Source organism: Ambystoma mexicanum, chromosome 8 (genome assembly GCF_040938575.1).
Source record: "Ambystoma mexicanum isolate Mex_15411 chromosome 8, UKY_AmexF1_1, whole genome shotgun sequence".
In the NCBI taxonomy this organism is placed as follows: Eukaryota; Metazoa; Chordata; class Amphibia; order Caudata; family Ambystomatidae; genus Ambystoma; species Ambystoma mexicanum.
The window spans coordinates 742,343,092-742,370,224 of record NC_090929.1 but is presented as its reverse complement, the minus strand read 5'-3'; the positions used below and the strand labels follow the sequence as shown (position 1 = coordinate 742,370,224).

The window sequence follows — 27,133 nt, the reverse complement described above, 5'->3', positions numbered from 1 at the left end:
TTGTCTTAGATGACGAAGAGGAGTTCCTTGTTGAAGGATCATCAACTATTGACCAGTAGACAGGTCAGTGGCCTATTGGTGCAGCAATGGTTCGATTGGTTGATGGGGAGTATGAGGTTTTTGTACAGCGAAGATTGCCAGGCCATTATTCAGCACAGGTAGCTGAACTGATCGCCCTCACTGAAGCACTAGAGGCGGAACAAGGGTGCTGAGTAACAATTTATTCTGAATTGGCTTATGTTACAACCACCGTTCATTCTGGGTTATCCAGATGGATGGAGGGTTTAACGAGGCAGATGGGTCTCCAGTGCAGCATGCAGCCCTTTTGGAGCGATTGATTCATGCTCTTTACGCAGCTCACACTTGCCGCAGTCATCAATTGTCATTAAGTGTGCTGCCCATAAAAGTGGGAGAGATTTTGTCTCTCTCAGGAATGAAGTAGCAGCCACAGCAGCCAAAGCAGCAAAACTGTCCACGTATTTGCCAGTACCACACATTACTGAGCATCCAGCAATTGAAAATATGCGGTTGCAAAAGGGCTTCCGTCAGTGGCTTTAATAACGGCTGTAAAACTTGACTCAAGTCTGTATTTAGAATCGTGGGCCTCCCTGTTTCCGGGCGTTCAGCTAACTAAATTGACATTTTTTTCCCGCTGGGTGAGAGGGTGGCCATTTTGAACATCTACTGCAACCCAGTGGCAATTGAGGATTGAACTTGAAGATCAAATGCTGGACTTAATTGCATTACAGGAGCTCAGCTATACAATAATGGTGTTAGGAGATCTAAATATGACATGTATCCCTAACAAGTCCAAAGTGCTCTCAGGCAGAGCAAAGAAATTGATGAATTTGATGAGTGAGAGAAATCTGATAATCCTAACAGAACTGTGACAGGGGACATTCCCCCCGCCCACACGCGGGAAAGAGATGCATCAAAATCAGTACTGGATTATGTGTTCATATCAGCACGTGCATTGAATGATGTCAAATCGTTCATGATTATTCCAGCCCAAACCAGTGATCATAATATTCTAGAAATTATAGTAAAAAGTTGTAATGCTCAAGCTCAAATGCGGTTTAAAGACTGGATTTCATTGAATCAGGGTAGAAATAGGATTAAATGCAGTGTTAAAAAACTGGACAGATTAAGTCCACAATTAGATCAGTATAATAAAGAGGAACTGATAAACACAAAATATGAGTATACAGATTCACTTAATCTGATAATGGAAAGCAATCAGAGAATAGACGGTCAGTTTTTAACCATAAATATATATAGGATTGGGACATTCATAGATTAAAAGCACAAAAATATACCTCCATGGGAAAGACAACAGGAAAAAACTCGATTGCATACAAGATATAAAAATTTAATTAAACAATTTAAGGCAACACAAAAACAATGGGATGGTGAAAGAATGTTAAGAGCCATAGCAAACAAAACAAGTGCGCAAACTTGGAGTCTTTTAAATAAAGTACTCCAAGTGCATCATCATCATCATCTTTACTGTTAAATACAGTAAATGAAAAGACTTGTACCAAACTCTTCTTGAATTTATCTTGGAAAAAAACCTTGAGGGCTACAACCCCCTCAATCCCAAAACCACGAAACAATTAAGATTTTCTTTGACCGGGTGGATATCCTCATAATCATCAAGTAACTCAGTGCCTCGAGAGCCCCTGCTCCAGATGGCTTGTCAAACGCTGTAATTAAAGCATATTCGGAACAGTGGGCAGACATTTTGGAAACAATCTTCTCCACAATTGTAAAGAGAGGAGAGATTCCACAATCTTGGAAAGAATCAATAATAATACCGATTTTTAAGAAAGGTATTAGAAATGACCCAACTAATTATCGTCCCATTGCCCCCATTGCCCTTCTGGACATTCTAGGTAAGTTTTTGCTAGACTGATTTGAAGAGATATGACTCGATGGCTGAATAAGGCCAAAATGCTAGATGTACAACAATCCAGTTTCATTAAAGGAGTAGGAACGTCAATACATTAATTTATAATAGCAATTTTAAAACAAGCTATTGTGAGTAAACAGCCGATATTTTTAGCTTTTATTGATTTTAAACAAGCTTTTGACAGAATACCAAGATACCTGGATGCAGGTTGTCCAACGCATATGCTATATTGGATACATCAATTTTATTTGGGCACCTCGGTTAAAGTAAAACTTAACCGAGAGGGACTACTTACCAATTAGATTGCAACTAATTTTGGATTGAAACAAGGATCTATTTTAGCATCAACACTTTTTAATTGTTATATTAAAGATATGAATATGTATTTAGACCATGTACGATCCTTTCTGCCAAAAGTTTGGTCCGAAGTAGTATCGTGGCTACTATATGCTGATGACTTTGTGATAATAGATCAAACGCAAATTGGATTGCAAATTGGATTGCAAAGAAAACTAAATGCATTGGGCGACTATGTGGTAAAGAATGGATTGATGGTGAATACTCAGAAATCTAACATCATGATAATTCATCATAAAACCAGACAACTTGATAAAGAATTTACATGGAAACTCAATAATATAATGTTCACCCTAGTCAATGAATATAGATATTTTGGCCAAAATATTAACAACAGGATCTCAGACCAAGCGTACAAACTCGAACTGAATGCGACAATGCAAACACTAGCCTCTCTGGGTAAAATCAGACAAGCTGCATTTGGTAAATGTATACATGCAGTGCTTATTAAATTTTATTAACAAAACAGTGTATCTGTGATTATCTATGGAGCACAGGCAAAATATTTGGAAAATCAACCAAATTGGAATTTTTTTGAACGTTTATTCTGGAAAAAGGTACTGTACTTGCCCCAGGCCATCCCGATTGCGATCTTGAGGTATGAATTGGGACTAATATCAATGAGAGTTATAGTAGCCTAGCAAACCTTGAACTTCTGGAGCAAATGTCTACACTAGCCCCATTACTTCATAACACTTTTGAATGAAATAACAATAGTCCCGTTAAGATGTGGAAGGTACAGTGTAACTACATATTAAAGGAGGCGGATAAAACACAGCAGCTTCTCATAGAATTTTCGGTTAAGGCAAAACTAAAATTGTGGCGCAGGGACTGAGAAATGTAATAAGTATGCAATATTTAGAACCAGAAAATTCCTGCTAAAATCCTTGCATATAGTGCCAATCTATTTGCTGACATTTTCATATGTGCAAATGCTAATGTGGATATGACTAGATCTATGGCCAATGAGTGTGCAGTTAGCAAAATACTCTAAGAATAAGGATGCTATTGTTATTTGTAGAGTATGTAATGACCTAGAAAAACCTGAATTCTTGAAACATCTGTTTGTAGAATGTCAGAACCTGAATGGTCTAAGGAAAGAATTAAGAATATGGTCTAGTGGCTTTTGATCAATTGCATTACTCCACACATGTGTCTAAGCAGCACATTGCTGCCAACATACAAGAAGATTGGTATGCCCCAATATTCAGGAACTACTGTCCATGTTGTATTGTCTGTCAGACATACAGCACTGGGAAAACCTTGAAGACTTTGAGAGGCACATTGCCCTGCCCAAGTGGCCCTTTTCAAGATCTTCATATAGACTTTGCAGACATGGGTGAAAGGTGCAACACTTTTCGTTACCTTATAGTTTGGTGTGTCCTTTCTCCCGCTGGATTGAGGCTGGTCCATGGGCACATTCTGATGCCAAGTCTGCTGCCAAATTTTTTCTGAGAGAAGTGTTCCCCAGGTGGCTGTGTGTGAGATGCTTAAAGTGAAAATGGCACTCACTTCTTTAACAAGCTGTTTCAAGAAATTGGGGCGCTTTTAGGAATAAAACATAGGATATGCTCCATTTATCACGCTCAAGCCAACGGCATTGTGGAAAGGATGAACGGTCTGTTAAAAATGAAATGCTCTAAATTATGTGTCACAGTAAAGTAAAATTGAGTCTATAGCCTTCCTCTGGCCCTGTTCAGTTAGAGGACTCAGCCATGTTAAGACCATCACCTCTTCCCGCATGAAATAGTGACGGGGAGACACATGTACATGCCATTGTCTCCTGTTCATAGTGGATCTGATGCTCAAAGGGCTGCATCGATTTTAGGGGATGAGTTTCATTCGTATTTGACACAGTTAACAAAATATATAAAATACCTTTCTCAAAAGATTGTTCCACGTTGAACGGAAGAGGGTGACAACAAAGCTGCATCAGAATCTGTGAGCTTGCCACCATTACAACTGTTTTCTGGGGACAAGGTCTATGCAAACACTTTGTCCCGAGATCAAGCGACCCACGCTACAACGGACTTTACACAGTGGTGTATGGTCAAAGTAAAGGAATTACAGTATTGGGTGCACTTGTCTGATGTTAGGAAGGCATCAGAAACATTGCCTCCTACAATAAGTATTTTATCTGAGTGTTTCTAAATTGGTGTTCTTTTTTATGTAAGAACAGTTAAAATATTTCCTTTTTGTTTCTGAACAGTTTTTATTTATTATAATTGGCAATGTGATTAATTTTTTTTATTTGTTCTGTGATTGGTTTAAAATGAATTTTTGTGACATTTTACATTTTTCTTTGGTATTAGGGCTAAATAATGTAGGTCCTTTTGGAGTAGAATATTTTTTTCTCTTTTGTGTGGTTTTTTCTTGGCCTATTTTTATATTTGTCTAGTGAATGTATATGGTTAGGTCATATAAAGGTGGGGTGGGGGTGTAAGAGAAGGGGATGTGAAAACCGTCACTTTTTTGATGCTGCAACACCAATTGATAATTGTATGACTACAATAGTGAATTTTAAAAGAATGAAAATACAAGAAACAGTAATATGGCAACTGAAGTTGTGGGTTAAGTGGGGTCTAGATGACGAAAACGAGTATGACTAATGCAACAGTGTGGTTTTTGGTACAATGTCTGATGTGCACCATCCAAAATTTAGTAAGATGTGGCACAGCCATATGAACTCGGTAGGCAAACAGAGGTATAACAGGAGTTGTGTCTGCGCCTCATCCTCACACATCAGGAGCACCCAAGGTACAAGTACTCCAGGAAATGTTCCCATTGGAGGCCGAGTGTATGGTGCACTTAGCGCTGTGTCGGGTTCACAGTTTGTTCCAGGGTCACAAAGGTACAAGTTGTACTGATGGACAAAGATGGAGAAAAGTGTTCCCAAGACGATAGTGCACCTGTAAGCTCTGTATGCTTAATCAAAGATATGCTATGCAAACAAATGCCGTCATGCATATAATGATACATTGAGACCACCAACCTGTTGCAGGCACCGCAGGTTAGAAGGCTGGAGAATCTACCTAGTCACCCGCTCTCTGTTCCTGACTGAAATGCAGCCGCAGAGTGGGGTTTCCAGGGAAACCTTGTGGGGAGAAAACCCTGTGCTGTCATATGGCCACGTCTTGGGGGTCCAGACTGGCGAAGATCACTGGAGGTGGTGCCGCCGTTCGGTGGTATAGGAATTACTGCAAGATAAGGAGGAGATTGAATAGGGATGGTTGGTGTTCTTGTTCCCCAAAACGGAATAATGTGAATGTGAGATTTACCCCTTTAAGAATGCCTATGGCCAGTTCCTCATAATGAGCGGTCATGTAATTTTCGTGAAAGCCAGGGAGTGAAATGGCTCGAGATACCTAGTAATGAGACGTGTAAGATTAGTAAGAGCAGGGAAGAATATTCACCGAAAGGAAAATGAGGTAAGGTACCCTACTTATAGTATAGGGAGGGGCGCACTCTGGGAGATGTGGTCCGCAAAGGTGAACTGTAGGAGTTGCTTGACAGCTTTGGGAAAAGGAAGGAACAAGGTTAGTAGTGGAGAATGATTCCCTCGAAAATGAGACCCCCATGGATGTCATGTACCCGGCTTGGAATCTGCTTGTGAGTGCCACTGTGCACTGAAACGCAGCGGGGAGCAAGTGATCGCAGGCTGGCCATTGAGGGGCTGAGTAGGGAAAAAGGAAAGGTGAGGATAAGCAATGTGAAGGATTTTGACTCTCAAGAATGTAGCTAAGGTTTAAGAAATGTCCAAACTAACGGAGTGCGGCCACCAAGAGTGTAGCAACGTGAAGTTGCTCCAGTTGAACGTCCTGAAGTACCTCCACAGGAGCCTGGGGCAGAGTCATGGCAGGAGGCTGCAGGCGGATGTATATACCGCTGCCTAACAAACGCAACGCCATCTTGGAAGAAACACAATATACTGAAGACAAATGCCTCCAGCAATGCCACACGGACCACTGACAGTGATGAGACATCACAGCACCTCAGTGTAAGCCAAAGCCCATGTTCACATTGGATGGAGTGTTGTTTGCATCTTTTTTCTTCCTGCCGAGGCACGTGTGCACTAACAACATTTCACTCAGCTATCCTTGTGGTGCCTGAAGCTCATCTGACAGTAGCATCCCAGCATGGTGTATCGCAATCAATTCCAGTTTCAATCCAACTTACTGGGAAGAAGGAGAAGCGTTTGGTGAAGTTGCGAAAGAAGAGATCAAATTATCTGTCTGAAAATTCATCTAAGCTGCTCCAGGTAATTCCAGACAAATACCAGCTTTATACCAAGACATAAGTGTTCCTTCTGTCTCTACTGCTTCCAAGTGTCCAGGCTGCGGCCAATGCAAAATGGCTGCAAATTGTTTGATGGGAAGTGAACTAGTTGGCAAATGGCACTGAGCAAGGCTTGAATGCCATGAAGAGTGAGTTGAGGGTGATCTGGTTGATGACCCTCCAAAACCGGCATGTCTTGGATCTGCTGACAGTGATGGAAGGAGGCGTGTGCAAAAAGATAGGGTTGTCTTGCTGCACATACATTGCAATGATGATGTACAAAGGATCGGCAGGATCAGACTGAAGACCCAAATAAGCCACGTATGGTCAGAATTGAAATACCCATATACCCCCATTGATGGGGGATATTAACAACTCCCCCATCAGATCTAGAAAATTACACCGAGCACTGGGTTAATTTAGCAGGAGATGGGGACTATATATAGCTTACGTGAAGGGGGGAGTTTGCATGTGTAGGGAATGGTTTCCCAAGGATGAAGCGGATAGAGAGTGAGAGAGAAAGGGAGAAGTTAGTTAATGGATGATTAACTAAAGGAGGAATGTTGGGATGCATGTCCAAATTTCAGCCCCTCCCAAATGATTTAGATTGTGGAAAATATATTAACACATGGGGAACGTATAGAGGGTGGTGTAGGGGGAGGGGAAATTTAATGGGTGGAGGTGACATGCGGGAGACATATGTAGTATGGAAATGTATGCAGGGGATATCAATCATTTTCTTTGCAATAGTGCTATGTAGAATTCATTGCATGTGCAGGACCTTTATAACATTAACTAATACTGCATTCAAGAGTAGGCATGAATCATCATAGGCTGTGTTGGACACACAGAACAATAAGGCCCCTTCTCTTGCTTCATTATCTCATTCCAATTTCCAGGCACGGTAGGGAACACGCACGTACACTCATATGCAAATGTATCTAGTTAAACCTTTGAACAATAAGGAAGGAATGCTAATAGCCAAATTGGAGAAGGGCCGCAAACCGGTACAAAGGCCATAGTCGTGGAAGCCAGGGCAGAGGTCTTGAGTTGCCAAAACACAAGTATAGATTTAGGACACCGGCACCCCCCATGGTAATGGTCATTCTATTTGGACTAACAGATGCTTAGGAATAAGACTCTTAAATCATTCATGAATTGGATGGATTGGTGGCATACCAGGCCTATCTCTTGGGAGGAGTAGCTGATACAGGGAGGAGTAGATAACCAGGTCTGGGATTTGTACCACGGAGAGCAAAGGGGGATGCCTATATTTATAAGATTGCAGCAGGGAGGCATTATGGTGGTACCTGCGTGTCTGGGTGAAAAAAGAGTTGTTTGTTTGCAAGGACCAGGCTGACCTTGAAGTTATCTGACGGCCTGGTGCATTTCACGTGGTTCAAACTAAAGACAGGTGGTGCATTTTAAAGTCTAACTAATTAGTTTATAGCACTTTGAGGTGCAAAGGCAGTTACCCACGAGTGAAGAAGATAGAGGAGAAGCTGGCACGACCAATTGGAGAGGGGCCCATGTGTGAATATTAGCATGTAAATCGGCAGAAACCAATGAGGGTGGGGAATGAATACTGTATATTGAATTCGTCATTCATGATGATTTTTACGTTTATAATGTGATGTTTGCGTTGATGAATGCAGAGAGCTCTGCGCCAGTGGATTTATAATACCCTGTCTATGTCTGGTTGTTGTGGATTTATCTTACAAAATCCATGAATGTAAATGAATAATTCCTAGAAACAGTGCCTAGACTTGACAAATAGCCTTGAGAAAGATTTAGCAGGTCAAAACACGTGTAGAAGTTTTACAGGTACAGAATCTGTCTTTGTATAGGCTAGAAGTCTAACAGGAATTAAATCAGTTATTGTATACTGTGTACATTATATGTGATATGACATTGGAGATTTTGTGAATAGAAGTCCCGGATTTATAATTATTGGATCAGTGCAATTACTACAGTTGACTACCTTTGTTGTCTGTTTTAATATAATAATAGGTGTAGGGTAACACCCATGTCAACCGGGTTTGCAGCTTTCCAAACTAATCTCAACAGAGGGGGTTTCCTCACCTGAGCGCACCTGCTCTCTGTCATTACTCTCTTCTAGTCCTAATATAATTTATAGGTCAGACTTCCCGAAAAGCAGAAGTATTTTAGAATGAAAAGCATCCCATTAATGATATGGATTCAAAGATTGAGAGTCTGGAGGGAAAACTAGAAAACATCCGAGGCCCTGCCCGCCTCGTGGTACCCCATCTAGAAAACCCTGTCGAACACATTCAAGTCGAGATCCAGAATAAAGGGGGATATCTTTCTCTGGGAGAATTGAAGAGGGAGCGATCAGCTCACCTTTATGTGTCTATGAGTCCCCAGCGGAGATCTCCAAGCAAGCAACTGGGACAAGTCCTCGGGCCAATTGGCAGAGCAGAATTACTCATTCACTACCCCCAGGTTCGTAAGGCAGTGGAGCCGATTCCTTCCCAGCCAGTTTTTCAAATATTTACAAAAAAGGGTCTCCCTTTGCTGGCTGGCAAACAAGTTAAAATACGAAAAAATATGGTTAGTGTTTTGCAAATGCCAGGCTCAAAAAAATGTATAAACACCCAGACAGCTAAATTGAGAACCCAGCAGGGGATACCGACTCGGAAGAAAAGATCAAGAGGTGGAAGGGAAAAACTGGAGAAGGCCCCGGCAAGTCATCCAAATGAAGAGTGGGCGATGAAAGAGGAAATTGACCTGACGCAAACCTCGGTTACCTCGAGTGCACGTCTGGCAGAGAATTACTGGACCCACTTCTTCGCTGAGCGATCACTTTGAGCGCCAGATAAATTGTTTGCCCATTCAATCGTACAAGCCCTTGAGGATATCTTATATACATTGTATAACATCACCTGAAGAGGAGAAATTGTCACCAGTAGTATTGCTTGAAGGGGTGACCAAGCCCCGAAGGGTCAATTGTCAAAGTTTATAACTCTTGAGCAGAGACGATTAAGATTACATAAGGAACAGGGTCGACTCAGTCCTATGAATTACCATTTCTCATGCTCACATTGGGTCCGACAAGAGCAGACAGCCATTAACCAACTCTCCAATTGCTGCACACTGCAGGAGGACTGCTACACAGCCATCAGCCGGACGTCAACGTCACCCAGGACAAATATCGGGACTATACTGAGTTGGTGGCTGGGGCTTGTGGAGGTGACTCTTTCAGGGACAATGTGATGACCCTCCTTCTCCTATAATAATTGGTGTACTCTCCCTAATCCCAGGGCCTTGAATAGAGCAAATGTTGGAAGTCTCTTCCATAAGATCATGTGGCTAAGAACGGTGGGCTCGGGCGACATCGATCAGGTAGAACTTGTGCATGAATCAGACTTACATGGAGTTTTTCTGCACATGCCATCAAGGTTAACAAAGGATATAATCATGGAGGTGGGCTCTTTATTTCACACACTGGGTTGTGTTAGATTTGAGGCTAGTGAGTGGGAGAAACATCAAGTAAGAGGGTTTCCCTTGCCCTGGTGACAGAAGCAGGTTCAATTGCCACAGTTCTCATCACTGAGGATAACGTGCACACAGTGTGTTCTTGGCTCCTCCTGCTCAATTGAACATGCATATGTTGTAGAGGAGACCCAGGGGGTTGGAGTTTGGTCTTGGCTACCAGGGATCTTTGGGGGAAGGTCGGTGGGAACTAGCAAAGAATAGGAGCGGATAGATCAAACATCCGTATGGGGTCCTGGAATAAAAGGGGCCACTCTCACCTTTTGCAAAATAAGAATCACCCCCTGATCTCCCTGAATGTTTTCTGCTTACAAGAGATGTGGCTCCACGAGGACAGTATTATTGATGGTATTCCTTTGTATTGGCTAGTAGTTCAAGGAAGACTGACATCAGGGCTACTTAACTGCATGTAGAAAAGATCAGGGCTTGAAGCTTATTCCATGGCTCTCGCCCAATGGGTTCTCACTGCTAACAAGATTGGTCTGGCAGAGATCTCAAAGTAATTCAGGGAGTTCTTTGGGCATTATTAATCTATACTGCAATCCACTGGGGATAACCATTAAACATTGTATGGAGGGGGTCAGTCTTTTATTGGATCTCTATGTGCTGCATCCCAGCAGAGAGTTTGGGGCAGATCTCTTTCATCGGCTGGGGCCTCCCTCTGGAATAACCTCCTTGCCTCTCTCAAACTTGATCAGAAGCATCTTCTGTTCTGGAAGCTACTCAAGACCTTCCTCTTCGCTTCTGCTTTCTCTCTTCCTATCCCCTGCTGATGACCCATCTGTTCCACGCACTAGCCACCTGGCCGCCCTCTGAAATAGGGCTCAGGCCCCTGCCTGTCCAGTTGCACCTCGCACTGCCTCTTGCCCCCCCCCAGCACTTTTGGTTCTGTATCTGTAACCCTACAGTCCACCCTGTCTCTGCACTTATTAGCCACCCGCTGGCTGCTCCCTCCGATTACCAGCACTTAGCCACCCACTTGCTGCACTCTGTTACCTGCACTTCTCCGCCTCTCTTCCCTTTTTTCACTTCTCCATCCCCTGTACTTCACTTTGCACTTCTCACCTCCCCCTCCCTGCGCATACGCAATCTGAATGACACAAGGCCTAGTAAGTTCATTGTTTTGTCCTCCCTTTGTTTCCCCCTCCTTGTCTTGTCGCGCCTAGAAACACTTGTGTCCAGGCATGTTAAAAATGCCATATCATATCATACAGGGGGTTATTATAATGGGAGATTTAAATATCTACTGTTTGGCCAAGGCAGAGGGACAAAAACAACTAAGAACGAACGCATGGCAGTCTTAAATGAAATCCAGAGGCCTACTTATGATTAATGGCACACAGAAGGGGGATACCCCTCCATGCTCAACGTGGTCTAGAGGCAGCCAGGTGGCCACCCTGGATTATGTTTTTGCCTCTAGGAACTTGTTCGAGTGCATACTTGATCTGGCATTGATCGCTCAAAAGAATAGTGACCATGGCTTAGTGACTATAACCTGGGCTTCCCAATTAACCCATATGTAAGAGAGGCATACATTGAGACTGTGAAGGTAAGCTTGGGGAAAAACTGCTTCATTTGGTCGACAAACTCACTGAAGCTCTAGAATTGCATCTGGGTCAGTTAGGTAACCACATTTTGAATTACCCGATTACACTTGACCAGTTCATAATTAAAAGAACATGCGTAAAGGGCAAGCAAGCCAACAATACCCATGCCTTTGACCCACTGGTGGTATTAAGAAAAAGGGAACTAAGGCAGGAAATTAGGAAGATAGACCCACAGCAGACAGATGGAGGGCGGAAAGAAATTAAATCCCTTAAACAGAAATTGCGAAATTGTATGCAAGCTCATAAATCACTCATGCTGCTGAGAGACGTAGAGTGAATGCTGAGAGATTTAGCAGCAAATAACAGTGCTGCAATATGGTAATTGCTAAATTATAAGAACGATTTTAGACAACTAGAACTGCAAGCTAATATGATTCCAAAGGAATCCTGGGTTGACCATTTCCAGTCTATCTTTGCAGCCTTAGAGAAAGACAAGGGGGAGATAGGCCAACTACAGGTGGAGAAGGGTCCCTTGTTCCTTCCTTTTGATAAGGAGAACATTATAAGGATTATAGCTTAATCCTTTACCTCAAAAACGCCAGGCCCAGATGGACTTTCTAACGTGATGTTGAAAGCCCACCCAGACCAATGGGCGGAAATATTATTAACAATGTTTAAACTCATCCTGAAGGAGGGCAAGGTTACGCACTTGTGGAGGAAAACAGTGGTAGTTCCCATTTTTAAGAAGGGGCCCGTGCTGACCCTAAAAACGATAGTGCTTCTTGATGTATCCACAAAAATGTTTGCCCGATTGATTTTGAGCCATTTGATAGATTGGATAAGGGATATGAGGGTACTTGAAATCTACCATTAAAGGTTTGTTGCGGGTTTAGGGACGTTAATTAATTTAACCACCCTATACTTACCAAAACAACATGTAAAACGCACACGTCAACCTATATTTTTGGCATTTATTGATTTTAAATCAGCTTTTGACTTAGTTGATCGCGTCAAGCTGTTGGAAAAATCGGGGTGCCCACTCCATTTACCCGTGTTAATTAATGGTCTATATTTTGAAACCTCCATGCAGGTTCGGCTAAACCAGTCAGGGCATTTGTCCAAATCGATTCTGACGGTAAGAGGTTTCAAGCAGGGGTGTATCCTGGCCCCTGCTTTATTCAACCTTTAGTTGGCCAACATTGGGGTTTATTTATTTTAGGAATGGATTAAAATTGAAAATGGCTACAGCGCCCTTTCAAGGCCTCATATTACATAATACATTTTGCAGATACTCCTGTGACCCATTGTTGATTTTTTTATAAACAGAAAGTCATCCCAACCATGACGTATGGGGTTGAAGGAAAATTGTTTTTGTTACCTTGGATTGGAATAAACTTGAGGGTCAATTCTGGAAGAGGGTCGCTCGGGCTGATAACTTGAGTTCCTGGGCCATTATCCCCCCGTTCCAGCCCTTGGAACAGGGGATGAATTCCACAGGAAAATCATTATGGCAAAAGGCGACACTATGTTCCCATTTTGAGATCTTTATTAAAAGTTTGTCGGGGGGTCTAACATCTGTTTGGAAGGAGAATTGCCTCAGCAGGTTAAATGAGACAAATATATCATTGGAAAGGCTCACAACAATGGCCAAGCAGAAGTTATAGAGAGCGGACTGGTGTAGGACTGCTAGGCAGAATTGCATGAAGTACCCTCTGGGACCACCACATACAATTAGGACTACAGGTGTAAGGAAAACCAACCTTTGGTATAAGTCTGAACTACACAGTTTTGTGGTAGCGAGCTGAGCATCCAGGCTTATCTCAAGAGGGAATGTGAGCAGCACAAGAGGCTACACAGAGGTCTTACAGTCACAGTGATTCAAGTAGACACACTCAAAGTTTCTTGGTAAAACACTTATTAATTTATTACACAGTCATTTAGAAAACATTCACTGGAAGGAGGCAACTGAATATTATACTCAAACACACTTCACTAACAAACCAATGAGTTTCTGAACAAATTAGGCTCCCCTGAAATAGGAGCAAAACAGCATTTCAGTTACTTTCAATGGGAGTAAGAAGGCACAGGTTAGCAGAATAGATCACAAATACTTTCTTAGGCAGTGCAAATAGTTTTAGTTCTCTAGAGGACTCGATTCAGTTCAATAGGCCAAAGTCAATGGACTAGTGTCTTGGATAGGAAAGAGCAGTTCTTGAAGTAGACGGTAAAGTCTTTGCAAAAGCTCTCAGAAGTAGTTTGTACCAAAAAGAATCATATGTTGGGTCACAAGCTGATTAAGCCTGCAAGTTGGGAAAGTTTCACAAACTTTCACAGCAAGAGATGCGTTCTCTCAATCGGGTTGGCACAGTACCTTAGTATGAAGCAAAAAAGATGAAGCTGAAGATGTTGGTTCCTGGCAATTCCTACAGATCTCACTGTTCCTGAGCCTCAGTCGTGGGGACAGGAGGGAGGACGTCGGGGGACTCCTGCACTGAAAGGGATCATCGGAAAACGCGGACAAAATGGAGTCACTTCAGTTCGAGTAGCTGTAATTCAAGCCCCCTGGTTAATCCTAACCAGCTTTGATAATGGTATCCAGGTGGCTTACTAAGTGATTGGTCCCACCAACTCAAAGGAAGAAGTCGTCTTTGAAGGGGCTTCTCTGTCGAGATGAACTTGGAAATTCGGACCTTTAGCATGGCTTCACCAGGCAAACCAACGGTCCAGGAGTTGCAGCAGCAGTCCCCTTCCAGCTCGTCTTTGATTCTTTCGTTCCAATGGTCGACTCTGCTTTCCAGTCCAAGAGACTCGCCTTTTAAACAGTTTTCTCCCTTTCATTCCAGCCTAGCTGCCGCTCACCCAGCAGGGTGGCTATCCTTGCCGGAGAGTTAGCCAGCCAATCACGCCAGAGTGCATTTGGGTCTCCTAGGAGATTAAGCACAGGGAGTTTCGGGCACCTCCCTCACTTCTTGCCCACCCCAGACACTTAGACACCAGAGGCAGTCTTCAGTCCTGAAGCCTGACAAAGGCATAGAAACTAAGAGACCAAACCTGGTTTGGCGCGCAGAGACAAACACTAGAAGGACCTTTCCAAAAAGAAATGGCCAAAAAAGAAGACCAGGACCTGTTTAAACAAAGGGGCTTAAGGCACCATCTTGAAAAACATGGCTCCTGCGATTTTTACCTACCGGTGTTCGCGGTCGGGAAAAATCATGGTAGTTTGTTGTAAAACCACTGCCACCAGCCATTTCGACAGAAAAGGATAGTATTTGACTGCTACATGCGTTTCTAGACACAGGGGATACTAGGTAACCCTTCCAGCACTCTACAGGAAGATAGTGTGTGCTGGGTCTAGGAATTTGGAAAGACTAGTAAAGTCAATTTAACCTTACATTCTGGGAACAGTAGTTTATCCCAGAGAAGGTATTTAAACCTTAGAGTCTAAGGTGAAGGGAATTAGCACATTTTTGAGAATTCTCCCTGACAAGGACAATTGAAGAATACAAGGGATATAAGATCTTCCAGAAGTACACCTACGAATGCAGAGCTCTCCATTGTTTGCCAAAGTATTTAGGACACTCCCCATCTCCAATAATTAGAAGAGGGTCTTTAAAACTGTGTCCGAATTTATGATCGACAAAGGAAACAATGGGTATCAGAGGAAAAGGTACAATCAAATCAAGGTTGTGGCGGTTTTGTACAAAAGAGACAGAGACATTAAGACATCTGATCACAACCTGCCCAGATCTGATTCCATGTAGACAAGTATTTTTGAAAAAGCACTTTGAGAATTTTAAAGATATAACTGAAGAAAGGGTTTGGGCGATGATTTATAGTAGGGAAAATACCCCATTGATTATAGCAACCATCAGGTTTTTCGAAAATATAGACATATGAAACAGACTACTTTTGGAATTAGGGGCTGCTAATCAAGGAGAGTGCCTGAAGATACTAAAGTATTAATCGTGTATTATTAATTGTAATGACTGCTGGGTTTTTTTCTCTTCTTTTTTTAAATTGATATGGTATGGATAAATATGGTGGTTATTATTAATTATTATTGAAATGAAGATGTTTGAAATGTTTTTATAATGTTGTAAGTTTGATAAACTGAGCCAAATCAATAATGAAATAATATGAATTCCTATTATGTCATGTGTGCGTTTAATACTTCTATATGGTTTTGAGCATTTGTTGAAACTGTTTAGCCTAGATTTGCATTGATATCTGCAGGCTCATATTTTCCATTAGTGTACATGAATTGTTATCAATGTTATTGATTTATGTAAGGTAGAATCGTACCATGTATTCTGGTACCTAAACTATTTTGAGATCTCTGTTTTATTTTCAGCCTTTGATATATTTTCACTCTTTTCGACATTGTTCCCTCTTTCCTTCTCATTGTCAAAAGTTTATGTCTTCGTGTTTCTTCATTTTCCGAAGTGATATTTATGTTTTGTCATTTTTTCATTCTTCAGATACTCCTCTACCCTCCTATGTCCTTCTTCCACTCCTATCCTTTGTCCATCTCCTATTGCTTTTACTATTTTTCTTTGCTACTTGCCATATCATATTTGTTGTTTCACATGTTCCTTTGTTCCTGTGTTTTTATTTCGTAGCCCTTCTATGTTTGTGTATGCTCATTTCTTGTTTTGATTTGTAAATTGCTCATCAGAGGCATCCAACATGTTTAATTATCTGTTCTTTTTTCTTATACTTTTTTATGAGTTTCTCAGACATAAATGTTTTGTACTATGCCTCTCTTTACTTTTATTTATGCTAACCATGAGTGACAATGGGACTAAAACCACTGCTGCTTGGCTACTTTCCTTTTCCATGCCCGTCCGTCTTTGCTTCCGGTTATTCAGCTCTTCTCTGAAGACATTATATGCACCACAATTGCTGGTGATTGAATTTTCTTCTCGTATATGGCTTTCTTTATTTCATGCACTGCGGGGTGATTTTTCTAATGATGATTTCACACTGAAATGCAGTTCGGCTTTGTACCCAGATGTTTGTGTTTTAAAATTCTTCTGCAGCCAGTTATTCTCATTCAATGGTGGTTTATCAACATATATTGTGCTTTACATTTGGGTATTTTAGTTTTTTTGTGTCATTTCTCACAGTGACCCTATGGTGATTTGGGAGAAGCCATGTGTCTTCTTTTCTTGTCTTTTATCTAACATCCTGGTGGTTTGCACTTTGGCATTTCTATTTCTTGGTGTAATTCTTTATCCAGCACTATCGAAACTATGTTGAGGACATCATCCACTGAGGCTTTTGATTCATTGCCTGTGGCTGTCTTCTAGCTGCATACTTTTAATCTAAAATGATTATGTGTTTGTTGAAATTCCTTAACATGTTTCTATGAGGTCCAATTGTTAGTTATTAAGTTGATTTGCTTCCTGCCATGATGCTTACCGCCACAGATGATGCTACTATTGGAAATCCGGGCAATGTGTGTCTTTGTGGTAATACATATTCTTGAATGTACTGATCAATTAACTAGTTGTTTGAAAGATAAGGCCCTGGTAATATTATGCTTGTCCCTTAGTATACCACTACTCTGGTATATAGTTATAATGTGATGGTGATTTATATACTTTATTCATTATTTTGCTTTTAGAATACTGCTCCTGATGATGGTCCATTACCGAAACATGTTGGGCTCCATTAATTTGGTATTGCAGAGTTTTTTGGCTTGGCCCATCTCATTTGTTTTGAATTATTTAGTACACAGACAATACCATTATTCTATTTTGTAAAGCTTTATTTTAGACTATTATAAGTAAAAAAACAAATATGAATTATAAGCCTAACCTAGAATATTAGCAGTGAAGTGAAACATATCTCTAGATAACACATTTTCAAATATGACACTTCTTAGTATCTAGCCTGGAATACAAATGTTAACTAAAATATTAATAATTCAATCAGAAAAGCAACAAAATGAATCCAAGCAAATCAAGAATTTAAGGAGGATGCAGTGGTGCCCAACAAGAACCCATGTGCTCATAGTATAAACAATTTATCATTGCCAATATGATCCACATTTTGATCCTCCAGCTTGCTGCAATATGATACAATGGAGTTTACCAATAATTGTGCCAGTGTAAATCGTGATGCATTCAACAGTTATGTGATTAGGAAGCTGACCACTTTGTAGATAGGGTAACAAACCTAAGAGCCTTTGAACTGAACCACAATTGCAACTGAATGTGTGAGACTACCTTAATATGAGTCCAAATGTTTTCCCATTTAATCTGGGAGATAGGTCAAGTTACCCCATGTGGCCAAGATCACAGACTCCCCCACTGCTTCCCCAGCTATTAGGTGATGAATGCACTATAGGCAATGTGAAACACATAAAACAGACCACACATTAAATATTACAGAAATAACACATATTGCAGATGATTCTCCTGTAACCAAAATTCCCAACTCCTGTTCCTACCTGTTAGGAAGCATTGCATGCTGGGACCACTACAAACAATTAGGAGCACAGGTGTTAGCCAAACCACCTTTGGTATAAGTCTGACCACACAGTATTTGGTAGCGAGCTGAGCACCAGACTTAACTCAAGAGTGAATGTGAGCAGGACATGTAGTTACACAGAGGACCTTCAATCACAGTGGTTCAAGTAGACACATATACTCAAGGTTTCTTGGTAAAACACTTATTAATGTATTACACAATCATTTAGAAAACATTTCACTAGTAGAAGACAACTTAAGATTATATACCAATAGACTTCAATACAAAACTCTAAGATTTTGAGACAGTTTGAGCTCCCCTGAATTAGGAGCAACATGGCAGTTCAGTTACTTAGAAATGAGCAAAAGGGACAAAAGTAAGTAGAATAAATCACATATACTTATTAAACAGTGCAAATAGTTTCAGTTCACTTGAGGAGTTCAATTCAAGTCAATAGGTCTAGGCCAAAGTCAATGGGCTAGTGTTCTGGATAGGAAAGAGCAGTTCTAGTATCAAACGGTAATGTCTTTGCAAAAGTTATCAGAAGTAGTTTAGGCGAAAAAGAATAATTTGTGGGGTCACAAGCTGATTAGGCCAGCAAGTTGGGAAAGTTTCACAAACTTTCACAGCGAGAGTGGCATTCTCTCAATTGGGTTGGCACGGTACCTTAGTATGAAGAAACAAATGCAGTTGAAGTCGTTGGTTCCTGGCAGTTCCTGCGGGTCTCACTGTTCCTGAGCTTCAGTCGTGGGGACAAGAGGGAGGACGTCGGGGGACTACTGCAATGGATGGGATTGTCAAAAAAGCAAACAAGATGGAGTCACTTCATTTCCAGTAGCTGTAGATTCAAGCACACAAGCTGGTATCCCTCTCCCTGGTTAATCCTATCCAGCCTTGATAATGGTGTCCAGGTGGCTTATGAGTTGATTTGTCCCACCAACTCAAACGAAGAAGTCATCCTTGAAGGAGCTTCTCTGTCGAGATGAACTTGGCTATTCGCACTGGCAGCAGGGCTTCACCGGGCAAACCAACGGTCCAGGAGTTGCAGCAGCCATCCACTTCCAGCGCTTCTTCGGTTCTTTCGTTCCAGTGGTCGACTCTGCTTTCCAGTCCAAAGACCCACGTTTTAAACCGTTTTCTCCCTTTCATTCCAGCCTAGCTGTCACTCACCCATCAGGGTGGCTGTCCTTGCTGGACAGTCAGCCAGAAAATCATGCCAGAGTGCATTTGGGTCTCCCAGGAAACTGAGCACAGGGAGTTTCGGGCACCCCTTCCCTCGCTTCCTGCCCACCCCACACACTCAGGCGCCAGAGGCGGTCTTCAGTCCTGAAGTCTGCCAAAGGCACACAAAGGGACCAAACCTGGTTTGGCGCGCAGAGACAAACACTAGAAGGACCTTTCCAAAAAGAAATGGCGAAAAAAGAAGACCGGGACCTGTTTAAACAAAGGGGCTTAAGGCACCATCTTGAAAAACATGGCTCCCGTGATTTTTAGCTACCAGTGTTCGCGGTCGGGAAAAATCACGGTAGTTTGTTGTAAAACCACTGCCAGCAGCCTTTTCAATAGGAAAGGGTAGCATTTGACTGCTACATGAGTATTTAGACACAAGGGATACTATGTAACCCCTCCAGCACTCCATTGTAAGATGGTGTGTGCTGGGTCTAGGAATTTGGAAAGACTAGTAAAGTCAATTTCACTTTACATTCTCTGGGAAACAGTAATTTATCCCAGAGAAGGTATCTAAACTTTTGGGAAGTCCAAAAGACATCCCTGTGTCACCGCACTGAGGGTGCTGTGTAACACATATGAAAAGATGATGCCTGTGGAGTTATCTGAAACCCCATAATCAAAGAACACAAGTGAAAAACACACATTAAAATACATGAAAGAGTGGGAAAAAAGGCTCACACTCTTTCCAGGTAAAAAATCAAGTCCTCGAAAATCCAGCAAAGTTGCTGGGGGTCTCTAAGGTGAAGGGAATTAGCACATTTATGAGAATTCTCCCTAACACTAGATCCAATGGTGTAAATGATCTAAAATGTGAAACCTTCAAATTGTTTTGACACAAATAAAGGAGAAAATATTTATTTGTAAATGTAATCGGCAATGGAATCTGAATAGGCAGTGCCCGGAATACGTACAGCAGGCTGGGAAGAAGGGTCACCTTCACAGCTGCTATACAACCCAACCAGGAGATTTCATGGAAAACCCATTGTTCAAGGTCTTCCTCATTAGTTACTCACAGGTCAGGGGTTTTGGGCATATATATCGAGTCATAGGATGATGTATATGTTATGCTAGCTATATAAGGTGGTATATGGACCATGCCAAGGTAAAAGAATTGCATAGTCTAGTAAAGGTTTTAGGGGGTTCGGTTATATTCGCCCCCTTAGATTAGATTTAGAGTGGTTAACTGTAAGCCGTAATTCAAGAGACTTTGAAACCTATCAAATTCTTCCCTGACAGCTAGAAGAGAGTTGTCAGTCTCTCTTTAAAAACAAACATCATCTTTGCAGTCTACTCGCTGAGTTGTAATGTTATCTCCAATTCTTCAAGCCAGAGGCTTTGTGGATTTGGTGCTGATTAGGTGAGAAAATGGGCAGTACTGACTCATGACCCTAGTTATAGATATCAACTTTTTCAGCGAGTTATTAACCACATTGTATTTTGTGGGCATTGCAAATTGGCTAAAACAAACTTAGTAACATTGGGACCAAAGACAACAAGATCAATATTCAGAAATTCTGATTAAACTCAGGTTGGGATACATGCATTAGATAGCAGTTCAAATAAAATGCAAAATGAAAATAGTACCTTCGTTTTCAAGTGAATATGTCAACTCAGTACCCTGCAAAATCCAATTGCGCCTATGTATTCTTGAGGAGCGTCGTAATGGATCTGATCGACTGAAGGGACCTGAAAAGCAAATGTGATGAACAATATTGAGTTTGCAGGCTTTTGAAATATACAAATACAAATGGGATACTATTTTGAAAAAATAGGTTAATATGTTGCTTATATAATGTCAGAATTAAAAGATTCAAATTGACTTGCAAGTTAATCATCTCCATTAAGTGAAGCATACTACATTGACACATTTTTTTTATAGTAAAATATATCCCTTACTGTATCTACGTACTTCACAACAATAGTAATATTATGGGATATGCATAAAATATTACTACTTCAACACAGCATGAGCAATGGCAAGGTGGAATAAGACCAAAACCATCAGGCCCCAAAGCACAGCTAATCCTGATCCCCCAATTCAATGATTATGGTATCTCCTGTCTGCATGGGTTCCCTGCACCTGTTTCCTCGCTAACATGCTCAAAAACTAATTTCCATGTTGTTCTTCTCTGTACTATGCACATCAAATAAGCCACCACACACAACAACTGAAAACCCCTTTTGAGCACACTAAAATATCTCTCTTACCATCCTGCATAACAAAGTCGCAACCAACACACCCTCACACTATGGGCGAAGGTATCTCCCATCTGGATGCAGATACCTCAAGTGCACTCAAAACAAATCATCTAGTTTCAAACCCACACGCAGAACCCTGGTTCTTCCGACCTGCACGCTGGCTTCCATTTTCCCTCAGACATAACTAACCGAGCCCAATCTGTCTCTTTTTCGATGTCATAGTACCAAGATGCCATGCAAAAGGCAGAAGGGCATGGTATAAAAATCAAAATTACAGCATTAGATAACATAACTGCAGGGATATAGAAAAACGTTTGCGTCTGTGTGGGGTGTATAAAGATAGGTGTAGTCTTGAGCAGCTTCTAGAAATGAAGTTCTTCTGTAATTCGGGGCATTCTGTGGAATTCCATGGCCAAATGTTTAAAGCTAGCGCTTGGATGATTAGTTTGCTGGGTTATTTGTCTTGAATTTGGTTATAGAGAGGTTGAGTGTACTTTCTGCTCTGTTTAGGTGGTCTTGCCTAGAAAAGCTGAGCTTGTCTGTGAGTAGGGAAGTGTATTATGTGTGCAATTCTACGAGGTGTAGACAATGGAAGTTGAGGTATGACTAAATGGAATAACAGTGCAGTTCTTGAAGAGATGAGGGAATGCGTTTAACTCTTCTCTATTATGGCTCCTCCTTCAGCATAAAGCAGTTGGGAGTCTGACTCCATAATTTGTGGAGCTTTCCAAAAACTAGGCAAGCTTGTATGGGGACTTGTACAACAATCGTGTTTGTTCTAGAAAAGAGCAGCTTTATCTTGAAAAACTATTCTATGAGACAGAGAAATTGGCTTTTGATCCATTTAAGCATAGCTATGTTTGGAGTCCTACTGTAGTTTTACTGAGGCAATATGCAAAGCTTCTGATGCTGTTTGAACCCTTCCTCTGAGAAAAACACGGGCGTCATCTTCATACTGCCTCTTGCAGATGTTCTAAAAGCATATTATATTGTATGTTTTACCGCGGATATAGTGCCATGTAACATCAGTATAGAGAGACAAGCACCTTGAGGATGTCACATGTCGTAGAGTAGTCATTAGACTGATGTTTTCCAATGGTAACTTTTTAATGAAGAACCTGAACCGGATAAGGACAAGTCTTCCCAACTCCATTCTTTGGTTTAAGATGTTTAGTAAAATAGTGTAATCTGTTTTGTTGACTGAACAAACGGATGGTGAAGAACTACATCAGCTGCTTCATCTCTGATATTTTGGATTACCATCAAAGAGGAAATGCTTTTCTGTATTTTAAAGGGGTCTGACATTGACATGGCATGAGCTAAGGTGATTGATCTATAGTATCCGTTATTAGTGCAGGATTGCAACTGGATTGCAACTACATTTTCTTTGACTTTCTTTAATAAATGGAGAAATATTGGTGGTTTCCCGGTAGGGGTAGGTCATGGGTAAGTGCACATAATAGGTTTTGCTCATGCTATTTATGTGATATGGGCAGATGGTCTTTTGCAGATAAGCAATTTATGATAATGGTGCACATATCAACCTGGGGCATATATAAGTTTGTGATTTAAGCAGTAAGAACCCCTTATTCCCTGATCTGCCAGTACTCCTGTCATTGAAGAAAAGAGAGGTGGTGTTCATGGTGTTTCTTTCCATATGTATTGCAGCTGAACTGGCAAGAAACCTCCACAGCTTGGAGTGCTGGGTTTAAAACACAATGGGGGTCATTACAAGTTTTCCAGTCCGGGAACTACGGTACCAGTAAGCTTGCCGGTACTAGTAGTTCCCGGACCAGAAAACTACGAGTTCTGCTTGCGGGTGCCATAACGGCCACCAGGTCTGTCCTGGCGGCTGTACCGGCACCCGCAAGCAGAACTTGACGGTATGATAACCTTCCAATGAAAATACGGTATACTGTGGTTATCGCAGTATAGCATACACATGCTTAAACTACTTTATATTGCTAGGAAAAATCCCCCAAATGTAGTTTGGTAGTCCAGTTTTACTATCATATAAAATACAAGCTTAGCAGAAGTTTATATACCCATCACAGAAGGACGAGGATCTGCAGAACAATGCAGCGTGTACTCGTACCTATTACTCATGCACTTTCATTGTGTGTGCCCTCTTCACTGCTGGTGCAGTGATTTGCTGTGGTACTTCAACAAAGTTTGACATATAATAAATGGCATATTTTCTCACAATGCTGTGCAGTGAGAGCACTCAATGGAATTACAAGACCTTTCTTTTTCAGTCATTCCTAAGGGAGCTGATACGACTTAACCGACCCATCTTTAAATGTTTTTTTGAAGCCACCGTTTTAACATGCTCTCAAGGGTGTGTCAGTAAAATACAAGCAGTTTTTTTTTTTTGCACTACATTCTCCCATACGGCTCTGACTGACACACTATTGGTCTGGGTCCACCACACTTAAAGCTACAAAAATAAAGTTATCATAAACTCTATCCCACATCTTTTGCAAAGACTGCCTTTATTTATTTGCATATATGTAAACTGTGCAGTACCCCGCTCTCACAGAATTGTACTCTACTTATCAACAGGCTCTGAACCACCACTGCAACAAAAGTAAGTACTCTCTCTTTGCAAGCTTAAGTTCTGGCTTTTAGCAATGAGGCATGTAATTCAATTTCAGGTAGTGGTGATGCCACTCTAAATTGGAGCTTTCCTCCTGGCAATCACTATCATCTCGAAGGGGGTCAGTTTAGTGAACATGCAGAACCAGAAATATTGGTGCCACATTTGATTTTCACTACGAGAGCAGTAATACTCCTGCCCTGAAAACAAGCAGGAAAGCAAACAAATTGAGGAAGCCTGACCCCTACCCAGTGGCGTCACTAGGGTTGGTGACACCTGGTGCATAGCTCTCAACTCACACGCTTTTTGGCGGGTGTCACCCGCCTTGTAAAGGGCTGAATCACCCGCCAAGCCTCCTGCACGCCCATTCATTCCAATGGGCGTCTCACCCGCCAAAAACAGAAACGGGTGATTTCCCCCGCCTTTGCAGCACAAATGGTTGAGAGCTATGCTGGTGCGACACTCATGGTGTCGCCCCCTGGGTTACGGCACTCATGGCATCATTAGGGTTCAATCATGGCGTCACTAAGGTTGGTGACACCTGGTGCAACACTCATGGTGTCACCCCCTGAGTTTCCGTAACACTAGTGACGCCACTACAGGTACTTGTTATATTATAAACAAAGAAACCTGCAGGTTCTGCCTAGTTGTTTCCCCTCATCCCCTACATTTTCATTTTAAATTTCATAACATTTTCACGTTGCTTGTAAACCTATTATATGTGTGCCAATGCATCGCATTTGTGTGTTTTGCAAAACATCTTTTATTTCAACTGTTTAATTGCTTGAAGACAAAAAGAGCATGTTTTTATTGTTATGCTATGCACGTGTAGTCACTCAGACGTGCGTGTGAGCGACAGAATATGTATGCACTGGGTCCCGGAAATGTGTATCTGTGCTCAGTGTTAGACACCGCCGAAGAACAGCTGTAGGAGGGTGGGGAGGGGCGTTCTTTCTTCCAACCACCTTTCCTCGTCCCTACGGTGTGTCACTCTAGAATACATTTTCCTGGAAAGATAGCTCAGTGACTTGCATGCCCACTGCATAGGTGTGAGTGAAACATGTGGCCAAGAGTTTCAAATCATATCAGTGTAGACTCTGCCTCTCATTCTTCAGTGGTTGTTGAAATGAGGACCCTTGAGTTAGATTAGCCGAAGTGAAACAAACACGTGTTTTAGCACCAAATTACTAGTTTGTGGCGTGTGAAATATCCAATATTATAATCTGGACCGAAAAAGCCCAGCGCTCCTCTGCAGAGCTGTAATGTATTGTCTTGGGGAACCCCTTAAGCGATGCAGCTCTGCACATTGCATTGAGAAGCGATCATTCTCGTTTCTCCCAGCACTTTTAACTCGAAAGCCTTATGTGGTCGAACAACAGAGGCCAAGGCATTTGCACAGGATCACACAATGTCATTCAAGTGGGGAAGGCAGGATTAGGACCCGGATCTCCTGGATCCACATTTGGTAACAATAGCATAACAGCTAAAGTACACCTCTTCCTTATCACCTCTTGCATTATGCATATTTCAATTGAATATAGACTTTCACCCAGCCAGTAAAGAATGCTCTGGGGGCTATTGCATCTACCCCTGACACCAGCGTGAAACCGGAAAGATAGTGTTACTATATTTTAAGTGTGCTGGATAATAGTAACGCCTGTTATTTAGAGCACTATAAAGCCACCAGTTATTATTGTAAATAAGGCAAAACTCGACTAAGACGAAAAGGTCACAATAAAATAACGTGAGACTTTAAATTGAACTACGCCCCCTTTATTTTCCATAAGCAACCACCTTGTTGAATTCATGTATTAATTAAATGCTTTCAGTGGACTTTGTACACTTACTTGGAGCAGGCTCGGGTTATCGTTTCCTTCCACCTTTTAGTTGGCAAGTTTAAAATATAGTGCTTCTCGGGTCCTGAGCCTTTGACCTGCCTGCTTGGGGGTCCTGTTGGTACTTCAGAACCGTCCTGCAGGAATCCCAGCCCACTTTCTCCAGGCAGCTTTCACTGGTGAATAGGGGCTGCAGGAAAAACATACCGTTGAATGGGGCAGGGGGGGGGGTTAAGCGTTTGTGGGCTGCTGAAAGTGAAGTAGAAGCACAGAAGGTTTTCGTCTTTGTGTTTTGATTTTTGTATAGTGCTTACCCACAGGCGTCCAAGCACTTTCTGTGTCCATTTTCAGCATGTGCTTTGGTTTGTGCCATTTGTCATGCGTGCTGCTAGTGTTATCCCCAGCCTGTGTTGTGAATAACTACTCTGTGGCTACTAGCACCAGTCGCACCGCTGATGCCAACTCGGGCATCAGTCCATGTTTCTCCCTCCCAGCCTGGCGAGGTGGGGTGATCTATCCAGTGCATAGTGCTATAGCTCCTAGCTTTCATTGGCCCTCATTACGACCCTGGCGGAAAGTGACTGACCGGACCGCCACAGCGTAAATAGCGTTTCCGCCATTGCACGAAGGAGCAAAGAGCGGCCCATTCCGACCCATCGGGCACGAGCACCACGGCATGGCGGAAGTGCAAAGTCCGCGATGGCGGAAATGACCCCAAAACGGCCCACACCGCCGCCGTACGGCGCCCTAGGTGCAATACCGCCACCCATCACAGCGGACACCGCAGTGTGCGCCTACCGGAAAGTACGGTGACCGGAAATATACGGAAACGGAAGTAAAAACATGGGCCCGGAACGGGAAACATCCCGCCGTACACCTATAAAACCACTAAAACCACACAACCACTAAAAACACTACCCTGAGACACACCCCAACCCGTCATCCACCCTAGCGAAACCAAGAAAAATGGGAAAAGTAGCGAAGAAAGCGTGCGACCGCAAGCGGCAGGTCCACTTCTCCCGTGAGGAACTCACCGTGCTAACAGAGACCCTCCAGGAGAATGCTGCCGTCGTCTTCTCCACGCAAATGACCAGGACGGCACTTGCAAACAAGAAGGCCATATGGGCTCTGGTGGCACAGCGGGTAAGTGCGGTGGGGACCGCACCCCGCACCCCACAGCAATGCCGAAAGCGATGGG

General features: G+C 42.2%; 1 protein-coding gene across 7 annotated transcripts in view; it reads right to left on the bottom strand.

Annotated features, from left to right (window-relative positions):
• Window positions 1-27,133, bottom strand: part of LOC138472418 (uncharacterized) — a 1,989,442-nt gene that overhangs the window by 1,644,824 nt on the left and 317,485 nt on the right. For all 7 annotated transcript variants that reach the window (XM_069610563.1, XM_069610565.1, XM_069610562.1 and 4 more), the window contains one exon: window positions 20,890-20,991. In XM_069610563.1, coding sequence (XP_069466664.1) covers window positions 20,890-20,991 — 102 coding nt within the window. The remainder of the gene's footprint in view (window positions 1-20,889; window positions 20,992-27,133) is intronic.